Below are 20,658 nucleotides of genomic sequence, written 5' to 3'. Positions count from 1 at the left end.
AAGAAGCTTGCTTCACAACCACATAGTTCCAGGTTCAGTCCCACTGCATGGTACCTTGGGCAAGTTTCCTCTATTCTAGCCTTAGGTCGACCAAAGCCTTGTGAGTGGATTTGTTAGACAGAAACTGAAAGAAGCCCATCATATGTATATATATGTATGTATGTATGTATATATTTACGTGTGTGTCTGTGTTTGTTTCCCTGCTATCATTTGACAATCAATGCTGGTGTGTTTCCATCCTCGTAACTTAGCAGTTCAGCAAAAGGGGCCAATAGAATAAGTACTAGGCTTACAAAGAATAAGTTTTGCGGTTGATTTCTTGGACTAAAACCCTTTGAGGCAAGTAAAAGAATGAAACATTAAAAGATTACAATGACAAAGATGGCTGATTTTTGTCTGCTGTTGTGTATCAAAGAATGAAAAATCGCAAGCAAGTGGTGCAAGGTTTTTTTGGGGAGGAGGCGTTTTTTTGGAGGGTTTTTTTTTTTTTTTATACACTTTTGTCCCAGACAAAGTTTCAGGTCACTATAGCAATATTATAGAAGCTATTATTTATCTCCTTCCTTGACCCACCATTCTAAAAATGTTTATAAACTCATGTTTTGAGTTCTGTTTTCCTGTTTGTATCAACGAACATAGGTCTTCTTAAAAATAAAAATTTAATGGCTTTCTTTGTCAGTTGGTGGAAATTATGTCTTTGATTTCTTGCTTTAACTTTTCCAGAATGTTTTGCCTATACTGAAATGGGTCAGAGGGGACCAATTCACTGCCAGTCATTGGGTAGAGATAAACTCATTGCTTCAATTACCACCAAACACCAAACCAGAAAAACTTACTTTTGGCATGATTCTTGGTTCCAGTGAAAGCATCATCAAAAATGTAGACACACTAAAAGTGAGTAGAGTTGTCTGTTTTTATAATCAAATCTGCTTTGTTTTCATTATTTTGTTTCTCCTACATTTGTGTGTATGCGGACCCTCGAACTTAAATGTTCACTTCAGGTAAGTGAGAGTATATAGCTGCAACCCACGTATGCCTTTAAACTGCACCCTCTTATAGTGCTCTGGTTTGGGTAGTCCAGGTTTTGAGGAGTGTGGAACCACCTCTTAGCTATAATTGTTCCCAGAGCTGAGCCAGAGTTATAGTCCCTATGAAAGTCCCAGCTATAGAAAAAGCCTCCAGATGAAGGTCATTGTCACAAACACCCCAGTGGACCCAGGGCAGATAGGGCTCTTCAGCTCTTGTGTTATTCATCTAAAAGAAGATGACTCTGTTCAAATCCTGCATCCTGACAATTGGGTTTGTGGCACTTGTTGCATCAGACTGAAAAAATTTTGAAGTTTTATGCATAGGCGCAGGAGTGGCTGTGTGGTAAGTAGCTTGCTTACCAACCACATGGTTCCGGGTTCATTCCCACTGCGTAGCACCTTGGGCAAGTGTCTTCTACTATAGCCTCGGGCCGACCAAAGCCTTGTGAGTGGATTTGGTAGACGGAAACTGAAAGAAGCCTGTTGTATATATGTATGTGTGTGTATGTTTGTGTGTCTGTGTTTGTCCCCCCAGCATCACTTGACAACAAATGGTGGTGTGTTTATGTCCCCGTCTCTTAGCGGTTCGGCAAAAGAGAGTCATAGAATAAGTACTAGGCTTCCAACGAATAAGTCCTGGGGTTGATTTGCTCAACTAAAGGCGGTGCTCCAGCATGGCCACAGTCACATGACTGAAACAAGTAAAAGAGTAAAGAGTATTGGCACTTAACTTTCAGCAGATTTTCGCTCTGTACTCACCAACTCTAAACTGTTTCCAAGCAGGGCTTGTTAATTTGTAGTGTAAATGATTGAATATTTACAGATACTTGTACTCTAAAAAATATCCCCAGTTTCTCACTATCTTTGACAAGACTGATGCATTGATTTACTAATACGGTCCATTACACTGAACATATATTGAACAAATGAGGAAAATATTTTACATTAAGTTTACATGACAGACACCACATGCCTATCAGTAATCAAATTGATTAAAATATAGAGTAGATACATTTTTCAACACTAAACACTAGATTAAATACCTAAATAATCTCATTTCAATTATCTAATGCCAATTATTAAAAGTTTGTAAAATATTTCCCTAGATTACAGTGTCAGGTGAAAAGAGGGCAACGTTAAAGACATCAAATACTCACTTGTGTGTGTTTCTGAATACTTTTTATTTCTGCTGCTCAATTCTACTCACAAATGCTCAGGTCAAACTGAAGCAATGACAAAAGATGTGATACACACGGACCCAAGTTTCTAGCTATTATATATATATATGTATAAGACTTTCTCACCTTCCAGAGCACCAAACTGACACACCAGCTTGTTGTTTATACACCTGTCTTTGTCTTTCATTTTCCTGTAAATTTAAATTATATATATATATATATACATGTATATATATATATATACATGTATATATATATATATATATATATATATATATATATATATATATATATATATAGTTATAAAATGAGATAGGGGTTGAAAATTCAACCCACCATGGGATAACTACCTGCCTTTATGGCTTATAGGTTAAATGAGGCATGATTGCCCTTACTGCCGAAACAGCTGTCAGATATGATATAATTACATATTATATTTTATATTGTATATTTATATTTCCTTGTCTATTTATATTTACAATATATTTTGTATAATGCCTTTACTGTTATGTAATGGTGTAATAAAGTATTGATTGGGTATCATCTGATGGTTGATGTTTTATTGATTTAAGTATGTTTCTCCATTTTCTAATTTTGTAGTATTATATATATATATATATATATATATATATATATACTCACATGTGTGTATATATATACATACACACACATATATATACACACACACACACACACACACACACACCACACACTATATATATATATACACACACACACACCACACACACACACACACACACACATATATATATATACACACACACACACACACACACACATATATATATATACACACACACATGCATATATATGTGTATGCATGTGTACACACACTTAAGAAAAAGAGGAAATAAATTATTATCTTATGAATTCCATTAGCTTACAGCTGTTTCTGCAATAAGATGCAATGCACTCATATCTGAGTGATGGAGTAACACCTTATATCTTCACTGGGGCCTTGAATATGAAGTGCAATTTATTTGGGAAAGAATTACATTTGTGCCTATATAAAAAACAACACCAACGATGCAAAAGTCTCAAGTCCATCTTATAGCAGAATCAGCTGTAATCTAATGAAGTTGATAAGATAATAATTCATTCCTTTGTCATCTTTCTTTCGTATCACTGCTCTGTACTCAGCCAACACTTTGTTCTAAAACAAACATATATTGAGTTCTACACCAGTTTATTAGTCTCACAATGCCTAAGCGAAATATATACACAAATATAGACAGACAAACCAAAAGAAGAGAGGAAGAAAGAAAGAAAGAAATAGAAACATATATATATATATATATATATATATAGCATTCTGTTTATCATTTATGCAGTCATCAAAATTGTTATAATGTCTTGTTGAGATAGGTTCTCTTTCTTTCCTGATGAGAAGATTACATTATTTTACACCGTTTATTCCTTTGGAATAAAACCAATGTTGTCTTCGAAACATATGTCGAAAGTAAAAGAATTTGAATAACACCTGCATTCAACTCCATTTATTTACTGTGACCGCATGTGTACCGTTAGGGATTTGTTTTTTCTTTTTCCTGAGTCTTCCCTTCTTTGGATCTTTCCTTTTCCTATATTTCTGACAAAATGCTCCGCTCGAAACATTAAACCCTCCTTCTTTCCTGAGCATCCAATAATACTATACTTGTTTGTTCCATGTCCTCACGTTGTTGTGTTTTCTCTTTGTGTTTCCATGTTTGGATTAACTATATATATATATATATATATATATATATATATATATATATATAGTAAATGTATGTAATTTTCTTTCTGTGAATATTCTTTTGGTTACGGTTATATACAAAAACTTTGTTTATGCAAAAAATTTTCTATACAACTTTTTAGTACAATGTGGTTCTCTCTCTCCTTTGTTTTTTCTTTTTCTTTTGGTGTCTGTGTAAAACTCACCTTGTGAAAACATACACTGATATTTTTACAGTAAAACTGTTATATGTGAAAATATTTGTCAGATGAAAACAATTTTGTGTTTTTATTTTCATATATATAGATATAGAAAGGAAATATTTACCTCCTATGTTATGCATGTAGAGCATTTTCAACCCTATTGCTATCTTTCATAGGAATTGAACCGCCGTGCCCAAGGAGAAATTATCATTCGAGATGCCATGCGAGAAATTGAAATGTGGGGTGTTGGAGCTGCATTCTCCTTGACTGACTATGAGGACACCAACAAACAGACAGTGAAGTTAATTAAGGGCTGGAAAGATATTTTCAATGAGGTAAGAATAACAAAGAAGACAAATTGTCCTCGTTTGGAACTGATTAGATTACACTATCTTTATTTTGTTATGACTAAAAAATACAAGTTATGAAAAAACAGTTTGAATCATCATCATCGTCATCATTGTCATCATCATCATCATCATCGTTTAACATCCATCCTCCATGCATGCATGGGTAGGATTGTTGACAGGAGCCAGTCAGGTAGAAGTACTACCCAAGGCTACTGTATCTGTTTTGGCAGGGATTTTATGGCTGAATGCCCTTCCTAACACCAACCACTCTACAGAGTGGACTCAGTGCTTTTTACGTGACACTAGCACAGGCGAGGTTAGTTTTGGCATGATATTTACAGCTGGATGCCCTTCCAAATGCCAACCACGTTACAGTGTAGACTAGGTGCTTTTAATGTGACACCAGCGCTGGCAGGGTAACCAAGTAACTTGCAAGACAAAGAATTACGAGAGGTGCAAGGGCATTTGAGGAGGGGAACTTATGTCTGAGGATGAAAAGTTAGAGTATTCCAAAGAGACAGAGGGTCAGAAGCAGGTGTCTTGCCACAACAATGGAGAAGGAGGAAGAGATGCAGTATGTTTTTACTATATAACAACCTCATGTATTATTCATAGCAAAAAGCTTCTTGAAAGAATTACCTCCCTTATTTATGATAGATGTTCATATACGAGGGGGATGCTGAAAAGTTCCTGGCCTTGGGTAAAAGAAAATACAGGAGTATCAGTTAATTATAATTTTATTCAGCATATTCCACTCTCAGATTCTCACACTTATTGCAGCAGTCCTTCAGTTTTTGTAAGACCTGTAAAAGAACTTAGAAAGTTGGGCCTCCAACTAGGCCTTTCACGATACCCTAAAACCAAAAACTTTTCAGCACCCCCCACATAACTAAGGTGACCGAACCATGGCTGTTAATATGTGTGGCTCTTGGAAATTTGTTCGCTGAGTTCTTTTTTATTACAGATAATTTAAGAAAATAATTTAAGCTCTATAATTATTTACTGGATATCAATTTATACCAGTCTTTTAGTGCTGTAGGAACAGCCTTTCTTACTTTTGCAAGAAAGGCAACAGCATTCCCCAACTATTTCAAATAAACTCATATATAACATTGTAATGCATTTTTAAAAATTTGATTTTAATTTACTTTTAGTTTTTCTTGTACATTCAAATTCTAACCATGTAATAGATATATGTGTTTATGGATATACACATATATCTATGTGCTGGTGTCATGTCAGTGCTGGTTCCACATTGGTGCTAGTGTCATGCCAGAGCTGGTGCCACATAAAAAGCACTCCATCCGGCTTTTGAAAGGGCATCCAGCCATAAAAATCCTGCCAAAACAAGCAGTGAAGTCTGGGGCAGTCTCTTCTACCTAGCCAGCCCTTGTCAAACCATCCAACCCATGTCAGCATGTAAAGCAGACATTAAATGATAAAGATGGATATGTAGTTAGCTTGTAGAATATTATTTCCATCACTCTCTTTCGAAATACGCTACAGTGTGTCACACACACACACACACACAGACACACACTCAAAAGTGACAACAAATAGGAAAATTTATTTGCTGTCTCTGGTTTTTTTATCTTTCACTTTTTGCCACATTTTGCTTTTCGCTATGGCCATTGTTGCATTATCTGCTTAGAACAATATTAATATAACTATTAACTCAATAATTTATATTATTTTACTTGATAATGGATCTCCCACCATTAATAGAATATTGACTAACAGAATAACAGAAGCAGTTCTAAAAGATAATGCTAGAACTGAGTGAGGTGTTGTTCTTTAGTGCTGAGGGTAAGAATGGTAGGAGGCAGAGGGGTTAAAGAAATTTAAGGTAAGCAAGGGTTACAGAAGAATACCAGAAGACTAGTATCATGGGTGAGACTGATGTGCAACAGAGGATGAGATAGATTTATTAGTCTAGCTTCAAGCACATTTCTTATTTCTTTATTGCCCACAAGGGGCTAAACATAGAGGGGTCAAAAAAGACAGACAAAGGGATTAAGTCGATTACATCGACCCCAGTGCATAACTGATACTTAATTTATTGACCCCGAAAGGATGAAAGGCAAAGTTGACCTCGGCGAAATTTGAACTTAGAATATAACGGCAGACGAAATACCTATTTCTTTATTACCCACAAGGGGCTAAACATAGAGGGGACAAACAAGGACAGACATAGGTATTAAGTCGATTACATCGACCCCAGTGTGTAACTGGTACTTAATTTATCGACCCCGAAAGGATGAAAGGCAAAGTCGACCTCGGCGGAATTTGAACTCAGAACGTAACGGCAGACGAAATACCGATAAGCATTTCGCCCGGCGTGCTAATGTTTCTGCCAGCTCGCCGCCTTTTAATTTTTTCTATTGTATATCACATCATAAATGTGATATACAATAGAAATATTGAAAAGCCTCATGTGCATTTCTGTCATCTACATTAATGTAATTTAATATAAGCCATACAACCATTCATACCTTGTTGACCGATTTTTGATACAAGTTTTGTTAACAAGAATCTGTTAAAAAATTGTGAAGGAAGATGACATCATCAGCTTGTAAGGAACAAAGATGTGAAGATGAAGACAGAAATTTTAAGCTAGAGTGGGATGAAGGCTTTGCATTCATTGATAAAGGAGGTAAAGCTTTGTGCCTCGTTTGCCAAATTTCACTTAGTCATTACAAAGCCATCAACTTAAAATGCCATAACAAAATGAATTACAGAAACTTCTCATCTGATTATCCACCTAAATCAGAATTAAGGAAACACAAGCTGACAGTGTTAAAAACATTACTAAGTGGTCAGCAGACACTTGACAATGTTCAGCGGAGAAGCCAATGCAATGACTGAAGCCAATTTTGTTATAACATGGAATATTGCTCTTGGTAAACACCCATATTCTGATGGGGAATTTCTCGAAAAGAATATTGTTGCAGTGTTAGATCCAAATAACACAAAACCTGAGTGGCTAATAACTCAAACACCAGTTTCATGCGACACTACAGAGAGGCGTAATCCTTCAGATCAGTTCTGACGTTGCCAGCAAAATCCAAAATGATTTTTAAAATTTCCTCGCAGTCAAAATCAAGTGACACACAAGACAACCCGCAATTAGCATTCTTTGCTTGTTATGCTTCTTCTGAGTTAATTGTGAAAGGAGAAATGTTGGATTTAGTTGAAGTAAAAGAAAGAACCTGTGGCATTAACAAAAAAGTTGCATTGTGATAGAGCCTCAACAAATGCTGGTGTTCCACTGAGTCAAATAAAAGTTTTTCAGAGAGACATATACTCTTTACTCTTTCACTTGTTTCAGTCATTTGACTCTGGCCATGCTGGAGCACCGCCTTTAGTCGAGCAAATCGCCTCCAGGACTTATTCTTTGTAAGCTTAGTACTTATTATATCAGTCTCTTTTGCTGAACCGCTAAGTTATAGGGACGTAAACACACCAGCATTGGTTGTCAAGTGATGTTGGGATGTCAAGCACAGACACATAAACATATACACACGCATACATTTATATATACATATATATGATGGGCTTCTTTCAGGTTCCGTCTACCAAATCTACTCACAAGGCTTTGCTCGGCTCGAGGCTATAGTAGAAGACACTTGCCCAAGGTGCCATACAGTGGGACTGAACCTGGAACCACGTGGTTCGTAAGCAAGATACTTACCACACAGCCACTCCTACGCCTATTGTCAAGAAATCTCAGTCACTTATCCAATCTCAGAAGAATAAATACATTCCTCGATACTGAATGCAAATGGCAATGAAGAGGAAGAATACAAACATAAATGGCAAGGATTGCTTGATAATTCTATCAGATGCATCTGTCTGGTAATCCCATTTGTGGTTGATGTGGTCAATGATAGCTTTCCAATTCTCAAACTTCTAGCCATAGAATCATCTACTGCAGAAGAGAAAATAATGGAATTACTGGAGGACCTGGGTTTAAAGATGATTCATAAATCCTTGTCTACAATTGGGTTCTGGAAACCAGTTCCAGAAATGAAATATCCTGAACTAAAGAAAACTAGTGTGTGACACAACTTAATACTGATTTACATACTGATGTGAATCCCTGTACTCTATAATGAACTTTGTGAAATCGAAACATCCTGCAAACCTTAACAGTCAACACTTGATGGAACTAATTTGTACTGTACTAACTTCATACCAGTCAAATTTTCAATGGCTTTTACAGTCAAGATGGAAACCCGCAAGACTTCTTCTCACAGTAAACAGCAGCTTTAATAGACTGAAATCTGTTGCATTGTTTGTTTCTCATAAAATATTATAACTCTGTCTTAGTAAGGTAGGAACTGATTTAAATATCTCTAATTTCATCGGTTTGCTTTTTTATATATTTTCCTCCATGTTTTGACCAATTATTTACTTAGATAAATAAATACCATAAAAAAAATATATATATATATTTTTTCCTTTTCACTTTATTTTTGTTAAGTTAATTTTATGTTACTGAAATGCAAATCTATACATTTTCCTTAAGTGTTTCTGCATTGAATATGCTAAAACTTTTGTTGTGTATACCAAAGCTAATACAATTTAAAATTGAAAACCTAATTAACCTGAACCATCACTGACAGTTCAGGTTATAAAACATTGAAGCTAATTTCAACATTGCATTGAGATGAAAGTTAATTTTATGATGATTCAGTTAAATATTTCAATTCATTTGTATGGAGTATTGTCTGAAGTTCTTCCTGGACTCATTTGCCCTAGGTTGATCATCATCATCATCATTGTTTAGCGTCCGCTTTCCATGCTAGCATGGGTTGGACGGTTCAACTGGGGTCTGGGAAGCCAGAAGGCTGCACCAGGCCCAGTTTGATCTGGCAATGTTTCTTGGCTGGATGCCCTTCCTAACGCCAACCACTCCATGAGTGTAGTGGGTGCTTTTTACGTGCCACCGGCACAGGTGCCAGACGAGTCTGGCAAACGGCCACGATCAGATGGTGCTTTTTATGTGCCACCGGCACGGGAGCCAGGCGAGGCTGGCAACGGCCACGAACGGATGGTGCTTTTTACGTGCCACCGGCACGAGGCCAGTCGGGGCGGAGCTGGCAATGGCCACGAACTGATGGTTCTCTTACATGCCACCAGCACTGGTAACTCAGCTGCAATTTCCAGTACTAAATACATTGTGAAGTTCCTGGGGTAAGGGATGCAGATTCCCCAGCCTGACTTTTCTATTCATACAGCAAAAGCTAACAGTTTCACCATGAAAAAGCATTGCATGACAACAGACACAGATCTTATTCATTTGTCCAACATCTGCAGAGAGGTCATGTCGTTAAACTGTCCTTACTCTTTTCCTATTGGTTTGTTGGCAAAGATGTTCAGCTTTCCAAGCATCTGATTCATGATCTCCCCTGCTTCTGTGTCTTTCCCTCCATTCCACCAGATGCTCAGCTCTCCTAGCATCCGATTCTGATCTCTCCCTTCCTTTATCACTCTTATCAGTCCTTCTATCCACATGCCTGTCTCAATCTTGTTGGCGTTCACCACTATCTTGCTCACCCTCTTCAGCTCTCCTTAGCCACGCTCTCTTCCCACCATCTATAGACCAACCAGATGTTTTCTTTCTTCCTTGTCAAGGCATGATCTAAGAATAGAAAATCATATCCACCTTAGAAAAAATTCCTTTTACCTCAAAAAAATTTTTTTTTTAAATCATCACAAAGATATTTCAAAATAATTAAAATATTGTCTGTAAAGAAGACTAAATATAAATATTTACTCTACAAACAACTCATATTTTTCAAATCATATTCACTTAAAAATACTTTTTAATAATTAAAATATTGTCTGTTTAAAGATTTGTATTTTTTAAGTCATTTTCACTTTCAGAGTTATGTTACTTTTGGAGTATTTTCCCATTATGTGCTGTTTTGGATATTTATGAAGTTACCCCCCAAAAATCACGTATCTTGAGAATCCGTTGTCTGATTTACATGAAACTTGTTTTATTCCATTTGTATTCACATTTCAGGGGTATCTTACTTTCAGAGTATTTTCCCATTATGCACCACTTTGGCTGTATTAAATTACAGACAAGCATGCAAGCAAGCACGCAAACAAAAGTATTCAGATGTTTACAGTAAAGGGCAATAACTCCAGATTTCACTGCTTAAATCTGTGGAAACAAACGCCAAAACACTGCATATCTTGGGAATCCATGGTCCACTTTACATGAAACTTTTTAAATTTTCTTTGTACTCACATTTCAGGGCTACCTTACATTCAGAGTATTTTCCTATTATGTGCTGGTTTGGCTGTATTAAATTACAGACAAACACGCAAGAAAGCACACATGCAAGCAATCACAGACTTTTAGCATTATATTGTTAGATAGATAGGTTCTGTTATTAGCACAGCTTTAACATCCTATAATTTTGTTGCTTTTTTGGTCTTTTGGGAATTTTTTTCAATTCTGTATTCTAGTAACTCTGTCATATACAGTTTCCCCCCAAAAAATTTTATTTTAATCTCTTAAAATCCACCTCCAAAATCTTTAAAGTCTGAGATTTTTTGATTTTTTAAAAATATGTTTTTAAATGTGGACATTTAAAATACATCACTTGTTTTTTGTTTTTCCATAATTTCAATTTAATTTCTGAAATCAAAATTTTAAAATTTAACCAAAACTTCATGCATGCACGCAACCAAAGGAAATGAGTCTGCTCAGTTCACACATGCATATTTGTGTGCATGTCTGTGTGCACCAAATTTTGTTTAAATTTCAAAATTTCAGTTTCAAAAATTTTTAATGAATTGAAATTATGAGAAGAAACAAATGATATATTTGAAATGTCCACATTTAAAAATATTATTTTTAAAAACGTGAAAAATCTCAAACTTTAAGGATTTTAAAGAGGATTTAAAAAATAAATTGTTTTAAATAAAATTGTAAGAGATAGTTAGTTAAACACAAAATTGAAAAAGTTTTGGAAAGAAACTAAAGAGTGGCTGTGTAGTAAGTAGCTTGCTTACCAACCACATGGTTCCAGGTTCAGTCCCACTGCATGGCACCTATAGCCTCGGGTCGACCAAAGCCTTGTGAGTGGATTTGGTAGACAGAGACTGAAAGATGCCCATCGTATATATGTATATGTATATATGTGTGCGTGTGTTTGTGTGTCTGTGTTTGTCGCCCCAACATCGCTTGACAATCAATACTGGTGTGTTTATGTCCCTGTCACTTAGCGGTTCGGCAAAAGAGACCAATAGAATAAGTACTAGGCTTACAAAGAATAAGTTCTGGGGTTGATTTGCTCGACTAAAGGCGGTGCTCCAGCATGGCCAGAGTCAAATGAGTGAAACAAGTAAAAGAGTAAATGAGTAAAAAGAGAGTAAAGAGTATGATGGACCTACCTTCAAATATAGGGACCCACCTTCAAATATAGGATACAGAGTGATTTTTTGAGACATTTTGGGGGGAAATAAAATGCATCTTATGTCATCAAATATGATAGATTGTTATGAAACAAAAATATTACAGCTATTTTTATTGGATATATTTGTGCTATATTTTTGGCTGTTAATTACCTTCAGAACTCCCATTATATGAAGTTAGAGTTTGTTTTGTAAAACTAGAAAGTATAGAGGAAACATATTGATTATAATGTAGCAAGTAAATTGTGCGTAAGATACTTTCAATAAGCTTTTGTAATTAATTTATTATCTAAGTTTTGATCTCTGTTTATAGACTTGTGGTCTGTAATCTTCATAGAATTTAGTTCTTTTAATGTCCATCAACTTATGGTCTGTCTTTATAGACTCATAGTGTTAGGTTTCCATTAGTTTTTCAGATTTATCTTTGGAATATTTCCATTTTGTCTTCTTTACATCGGAAGTGTTTGTTTAAATAAAATAGTCGGAAGTGAAGGGTCATTACTCTGGGCATTTTCAGGCTCTCCTCCAATACTGATGAAGATGATGCTCACAGCACCTGAGTCTCCATTTTTAGGATAAACACTTGTGTACTGAGTTGGGGCTGCTGTATCCCATCTCTGAAAGCTGGAGTCAAAGTCTCATCCAGTGGTGAAGTAATGTTGTAGGTATTTTGGTCGCTTTCATTCCAACACCTGAACTGTAAAGAGTCAGTCACTGATGTAGGCAACAAACTCCTGCACAGCTGTACAAGCTTTGTTGAGTTAGATGTTGTGACTCTGGGCTAGATGTTTCTACCATGCTCAATACTCATAATTGCTACTCCACTCTTCCCTCACTCTTGAGCCAAATTTAATGACTTGCTTTCTTAGCAGGTTCTGACAGCTTTCTGTTGACCTCTTTTTTCTTCTTCACAACTAGTTAAAGACTCCTAAGCATCAAGTGAACCCTGATTCTAGCAAATCCTTCAACAGCTAAGTCTACAGGAAGACATATTGTCTCCAAGCTGTTGTTTTCACTGCATTTTCTTTCTTTCTTGAAAAAAAAGTATCTTTGATATTTACTTCCCAGGCAATTGTCAGCTCTACCATCTTTACCACCTTCCTTTCCTTGCACCTCATGATTAGGTCAGCTTTTTTCACGGCAAAAAAATGGGAAGTGATATACCTAATTGCTAACCAGATTTCTCTGGCCCATGACAGCATGGAACATGGACATTAAATGAAAATGAAGATCACAACCACAGCTTTCAGCTTGAAACAGCTGAAATGACAATGATATAAATATGATGCTGTAGCTTTTGAAAAGTAGTTGGGTCACCAACAAAAATGTTTTTTTTTTTTCCAAATAATATTTCAAGGTGGAGGCGCGTGGCTTAGTAGTTATGATGTCAGCACCATGATTGTAAGATGGTGGTTTCGATTCCTGGACCAGGCAGTGCATTGTGTTCTTGGGCAAAATACTTCATTTCATGTTGCTCCAGTCCACTCAGCTGGCAAAAATGAGTAACGCTGCGATGGACTGCGAAGGGTGCATTTATTTTATTTATAATATTTCAAGAGCAAGTTTGCCTTGCAGAGACCTTCTTACTCACAAGATATTAGCAACAACTTGTAAGCACAGTTAAAAGAAATAATTGAAAACAGTTTGTTCAAATGTATCTTTTACATGTTTCTGTGATTGGACTGTGGCCATGCTGGGACATTGCCTTGAAGGGTTTAATCAAACAAATTGACCATTGTAGTTATTCTTTAAGTCTGTTACTTATTCTATCAGTCTCTTTTGCTGAACCTGATAAGCTACAAGGACATAAAGCAACACCAGTTTGCAAACAATGTAGAATGACAAACACTAACACACACACAAGCTTCTCCACAGTTTCTGTTTACCACTTTCACTTACAAGGCATTGGTCGGCCCAGAGCTATTGTAGAAGACATTTGCCCAAGGTGCTATGCAGTAGGACTGAACCTGAAATCTCCTGGTTGGGAAGCAAACTTCTTAACCACACAGCCATTCCTGCAGCTATGTCTGGTAAAATACAAGACAGATGGTTACAGCTGGAATGCTTTTTGGGTCACAGATGGTCTTCTGAATTAGAGCCAACCAATGCTGCAGACACCATTAACAACAACCGTAATCAATAGACCGAACAAAGGCCACAAAGTACACATCTAGCCATTGTGTTTCGGCTGTTATATCATCAAAGAATTTCTGAAGACATCGACAAAGCCATTGATTTGATGCACTCTTTCTCTCTCTCTCTCTCTCCAGCAGAAAGTCAATCAATACCCAATACATTGGCCTTTGAATCAGTCTCAGAATTTCTCTAAGATTCTAGGCATTTGATTCATCACTCCCCCTCCTCATCCTCTTCCTCCTCCTCGATTCCCCTTCCTCTTATTTTTCTTTCTCTCCTCCTCCCCTTCTTCCTCCTCTTCCACTCCCTCTCCCTTCACTCTCCCCATCTCCCGTTTATCCTCTTCTTCTTTTCCCTCCCACCCCCCTCCTCGATTCCCCTCCCTTCACTCTCCCCTTCTCCCCTTTATTGTCCTCTTTTTCTTCCTCCTCCTCTTCTTCCATTCCCTCTCCCTTTCATCCACCTCTTCTTTTTCTTCTGCTTCCCTCTCTCTTCCCTCTCCCCTTTATCCACCTCTTTCTACTTTCTCTTCTTTTTTCTTTTACTCTTCCTCCATCCATTTCTCCTCCATTCACCATCTCCCTTCTACTGTTCCTCCTCCTTTCATCCGCCCCTTCATCCTTTTCATTCCCTTCTTCCTCTTCCCCTTCTCGTCCTCCTTATCCTCCTTCATTCCTCCACCTTGCTCTCCTCATTTTCATCCCTTCCTAACCTTCCCTACTTCCCCTCCTGGCCCCTCACTCCCCTTCTCCCTCACCTCCTTCTACCCCTATTCCCCCCTCACCACCTCATCTTTCCTCCTCTTTCCTTTTCCTCTCCCTTCCTCTCCCCTCTTCTCTCACTTTCCACTGTGTTACATAAATCCTGCATCCAAACCTTCCAAGCCAACATCTATTATCTTTTACTATTATCTTTTTCGATCACTAGGGTGCGTCCATGCTGGGGCACTGCCTCGAAGAATTCTTAGTCGAATGAATCGCCCCCAGTACTTATTTTTTAAGCCTGGTACTTATTCTATCACTCACTTTTGCTGAACCACTAAGTTACGGGGACATAGACTCACCAGCACCAGTTGTCAAGCAATGGTGGGGAACAGACACAGACATAAAGACACATATACATAGACACACACATACACACAAATATTAATTGAAATACACAACTAAAAGCACTACTGATAGTTTCATACTCTTATAATACTTGAACTGGCATATCTGTAAAATACACTTTGGAAATATGCTGTGCTTGAGAAGACCTGGCAAGCCAAGTGAGATCATAACCCATGGCTTATGCCAGGGGTGTATCCAGCCCTCTTATGTATACTTTTCCTTCATTGGACACTAAAGTCTGCTTGCGAAGACCTGTTGAGGCAAGTGAAATCGAAATCAAATTTGATGACTGGCATCCATGCTAGTGGAGCGCTAAGAGCACCATCCCGAGTGTGATCGTTGCCAGAGCAGCTGACTGGTTTCCATGCCGGTGGCACATAAAAAGCACCATTCGAGTGTGATCGTTACCAGCGTCACCTTACTGGCACGTGAAAAAACATTCGAGGTCATTGCCAGTGACACTGGACTGGCTCCTGTGTAGGTGGCATGTAAAAAACACCATTTGAGCGTGGCCATTGCCAGTACCGCCTGACTGGCCTTCATGCCGGTAGCACGTATGCACTCACTGCACTCTCAGAGTGGTTGGCATTAGGAAGGACATCCAGCTGTAGAAACTCTGCCAGATCAGATTGGAGCCCAGTGCAGCCATCTGGTTTGCCAGTCCTCAGTCAAATTGTCCAACCCGTGCTAGCATAGAAAGTGGACGTTAAATGATGATGATGATGATGTTGATCTTAAAGCAATCTTTCAGTCTTGGTTGTATAAATATACCTGTTCAAGTATCATAAAAGTTTGAAACTATCAGTAGCTCTTTCAGTTGTGTATTTAAATTGATATTACTCTCTCACTGGATGGAGTACTTTTTTTTGTTGATTCCATTTCTATTGCGTCTCTTTTACTCTTTTACTTGTTTCAGTCATTTGACTGTGGCCATGCTGGAGCACCGCCTTTAGTCGAGCAAATCGACCCAAGGATTTATTCTTTGTAAGCCTAGTACTTATTCTATCTGTCTCTTTTGCCGAACCGCTAAGTTACAGGGACGTAAACACACCAGCATCAGTTGTCAAGCAATGTTGGAGAGACAAACACAGACACACAAACATACACACACACACACATACACACACACACATATATATATACGACGGGCTTCTTTCAGTTTCCTTCTACCAAATCCACTCACAAGGCTTTAGTCGGCCCAAGGCTATAGTAGATCTGTAAACTATATATATATAAATATGTATATACACACAAGGCTTCTTTCAGTTTCCATTTACCAAATCCACTCATGCTATTGTAGAAGACACTTGTCCAAGATACCATGTGGTGGGACTGAACCTGGAACCATGTGGCTGGGAAGGAAACTTCTTGCTACACCGCCACACCTGCACCTATATATCTCTAAGTTTGAAAATCAAATCCCACCGTGGATTTATTTTGCTTTTCAATCCCTCCTGGTTTGATTCTGTTGTATTCAATAACCACAGATACCAGTAATATACTCAGTCAAATGAACATCTTTAGCCATAATGTCTAGAACAAATGAAAGAGTTAAAGAACTATACCTTGTATGTTAAAACATTGGTGTTGAGCCAAATCTTACTACAGAAATCAATGGTTCTCTGTAAACAAAATCAATATCCTATCTAAAGGAAAATAAATAATTTTTTTTAAAGAGTCAGTCTTAAAGCTATACTTTGGATAATAAATTATCTTTAATGTGACACAGAAATGCTTTTTTCTTTTATATGTTAAAAAACCAGTGTTTATCAACATTGGAAACATACAACCTTGAATGGATTTGAACTTGGAGACCTTAGTAACCAAGTTAGGTTCATGTGGGGTGTCTCATCAGGATTTTTAAACAAATATAAGAATTTAGTAACATAACTTAGCTGTCATTATGCTAGTGTTAGGAACATAAATTGTGACTAAGGTTTGGCTGTTGTGTACATGCTCACATATCCGAGATAGGAAGCTTCACACTAGGGAGAGATAGCACTGTTGTTCATGCAGTGCTGACCCTGGTGTGCTGGTGAAATGTAATGTTTCTTTTTGACTCCGTGTGTGTTGTGCTTAAAAATGTGTTTATATTCTTGAATGTGATAAAGTGTAGAATTAGATTATTATCCTGCTTCCAGCTAGAGTGTTGCTGCCAGGATCTGAAAAATAGGGCAGATTTTCCCCCACTTATTTTGAGATTTAGGTGAGATTTTTGAAAAAACAAGGGGGAATTCACGGCGGTGTTCAGTGAACAAATTAAACACACTACCCAGCAGTGGCTAAAATGTGAACCAATCAAGTTTATGTATAAATTTTTTTTTATATGTTTGTTTCCCTTTACACAGAATTAAAACAACGGCTAAAAATTTTCTGAAGCAGCATCCCCACTAATTTTATCTACAAGCCACCACTGATGTTGAAAAGAAACAAATTTGTCTAACAACTCAATACTTCGATATATGACAAGGAACTATTTTTCTGTCTTTAATTTACAGGTTGGAGACCAACAGTGCTTATTGCAATCCCTTAAAGATTCACCGTACTTCAAAAACTTTTTGGATAAAGCCACAATTTGGGAGAAACGCTTAGCAAGTTTGGACGAGTACTTGCAGAACCTTTATCAAATTCAGCACAAATGGGTTTACTTAGAACCGATATTTGGTCGTGGTGCTTTACCTAAGGAACAGAACCGCTTCAAGAGAGTTGATAGTGATTTCAGGTAAGTTTTATTTTTTACCAAGCTTAACCCTTTCGTTACTGTATTTATTTTGAGATGCTCAGTGTTTCTCTGAATTATTTTAGATATAACGAGGTTGTGTCGTCGCCATTGCCGTTGGACTGGCTTCTGTGCAGGTGGCACATAAAAAGCACCATTTGGGCATGGCCGTTGCCAGTACCACCAAACTGGCCCTCATGCTGGTGGCACGTAAAAGCACCCGCCACACTTGGAGTGGTTGGCGTTAGGAAGGACATCCGGCTGTAGAAACTCTGCCAGATCAGATTGGAGTCTGGTTCGCCAGACCTCAGTCAAATCGTCCAACCCATGCTAGCATGGAAAGCGGATGTTAAATGATAAATGATGATAACAAAGAATTTTGTAGAATAACTTAGTTATCATTAAGCAAGTGTTAGGAACATAAATTGTGACAAAGGATTGGTGAAAGGTTTTAATTCAAAACTAATGAAAACAAGACATTTGTACTACAGAAGCAGAGCCGGTTTCAGCCGGGTTGGTAATGAAAGGGTTAATGATATATATAAATGTTGGTACTGTACAGCTGAAGATTTTCAGGGAACAGACTGGAAAGCGGTGTAGAACTGTAAATACCATATTTGACACACGTTTTAATATGTGGCATTAAATCATGATTCTATATTTTATTGCTAAAGTGATGGCATGAGACACACCCAGTGCTTCCTCTTTTTTTTATCTTGTGTCACTGGGCATTGAATGTACACTATTGTGATTTTCAGCAGCTTCAAGTAACAATTGATTTATGCTTTTTCCCACTTATCAAATCAGTATTGTTTATTGTTTTGCATTGAGTGACCGAGTTATTTCATACTCTTTTACATGTTTCAGTCATTTGACTGCGGCCATGCTGGAGCACTGCCTTTTTTAGTCGAGCAAATCGACCCCAGTACTTATTCTTTGTAAGCCTAGTACTTATTCTATCAGTCTCTTTTGCCGAACCGCTAAGTTACGGGGATGTAAACACACCAGCATCAGTTGTCAAATGATGTTGGGGGACAAACACACACATCATCATCATCTTCATCATTTAACATCCTCTTTCCATGCTAGCATGGGTTGGACAATTTGACTGAGGTCATATATATATATATATATATATATATATATATATATATATATATATATATATACATATATACGACAGGCTTCTTTCAGTTTCCGATTACCAAATCCACTCACAAGGCTTGGTCGGTCCGAGGCTATAGTAGAAGACACTTGCCCAAGGTGCCATGCAGTGGGACTGAACCTGGAACCATGTGGTTGGTAAGCAAGCTACTTACCACACAGCCACTCCAACATTTTTTTTGTTTTTTTTTTTGTTATTCTCTGCTTCTAAACTTGATATATTAGCCGAGATTTTTGTTTTATCTTTCTTTGATATACAATTCTTTCTTCCTATTTGTATTTTACAATTACATAAAAAGAAATCTATTATGAAAATGAGGAAGCAATAAATATATGACTTATTAGGAAATAGACTAATAAACGAAATATTAGATTTCGGTAATGGAAAGAGGGAAGGCAATTTTGAAGAGTGTAATTTTGATATCAACGCTGATCAAAGTACGATTGAAATTGGCTTTGATTACAGCAAAGCTTGTGAAAATATTATTGTTTTTTGACAGTAATGCAATTTTTTAATGTTTTGTTTTTCCGAACAAAAAGGAAATTTTATTTTAATGGATGAATTTTTACATAAAAATTTTATATTTGTTGATAATATTATATAAATTACATCATATACCTGTTTTGCTTTTATGGTTATTTTCTGGAAAATAAATGCTATTTAATTATCTTTTTATAATTTAGCAAAAGCATCTTAATTTTAATCTTTGTTTTTCTTCTACTTGACACGTTTGTTTTCTCCTTTTCTAATTTAATTTTTTTTCTATTTTCACCTGTCCTTTTGCTTTCATCCCATCAGTTCTCACCTTCATATAATGAGTGGTGGCCATGTAACATCTCTACAACAACAAGCCTTTTTCTGTCCCTTATATCATACGTTATCCTATCAAAACCTTGCCTAAAACAGCTTCTCTCTCTACTAACTTGAAGAAGTTTTTAGTTTTACAATTCATGTAGCAACAATCACTTATAGCAGGCCCTGCACCAAATGGCTAGAAGTGAATGTGAAAGATCTCCGGAGGCTTAACGCCATTTTGGAGGATGCAGAGTATCTGGCACAGAACCACCAACAATGGAGAATTCTGGTGGATCTGATTGGCTTTATACATCATGATGTCTCTGAGACCACTACTAACCTGAAATGACTCCACCTCCATCGTCCAAGAGCACGAAACAAGCAAGAAAGCACATCACTTCTATTGATGTCCCCCTACTGTACAATCTTTGAAGTAATTAGCATTAGGAAGGGTATCCAGTCATAGAAACCAAGCCAAAATGAAATGTTAGAGCGAGACATGGTTCTTAAATTCAGTGAATCCTCTCAAAATGACCAGCTTATGCCCGCATGGAATGATGATCTTTGTGAAGCAGTTCTCTGAATATCAAGAAGAAAATTCCTTATACACACACACACACTACGACAAATTGCTTTTAGTTTGATCAGCCTGGGGCTGTAGTAGAAGACACTTGTCCAAGGTGACATGAAGTGGGATTGAACTTGGAACCATGCCTCACACCTATACCTGCACCTTACTCTTTTACTTGTTTCAGTCATTTGTCTCTGGCCATGCTGGAACACTGCCTTTAGTCGAGCAAATCAAC

The 20,658-nt window shown here is 37.2% G+C and overlaps 1 protein-coding gene across 2 annotated transcripts in view; it reads left to right on the top strand.

Moving 5' to 3' along the window:
- LOC115221696 (cytoplasmic dynein 2 heavy chain 1-like) overlaps positions 1-20,658 on the top strand; it is a 398,382-nt gene that overhangs the window by 161,399 nt on the left and 216,325 nt on the right. For both annotated transcript variants that reach the window (XM_036510740.1, XM_029791902.2), the window contains exons 22-24: positions 724-894; positions 4,321-4,479; positions 17,672-17,895. In XM_036510740.1, the coding sequence (XP_036366633.1) occupies positions 724-894; positions 4,321-4,479; positions 17,672-17,895 (554 nt within the window). The remainder of the gene's footprint in view (positions 1-723; positions 895-4,320; positions 4,480-17,671; positions 17,896-20,658) is intronic.

This window comes from Octopus sinensis, linkage group LG18, assembly GCF_006345805.1.
Source record: "Octopus sinensis linkage group LG18, ASM634580v1, whole genome shotgun sequence".
In the NCBI taxonomy this organism is placed as follows: Eukaryota; Metazoa; Mollusca; class Cephalopoda; order Octopoda; family Octopodidae; genus Octopus; species Octopus sinensis.
Note: the sequence above shows the minus strand (reverse complement) of the source record. Positions and strands in the feature narration are given on the sequence as shown.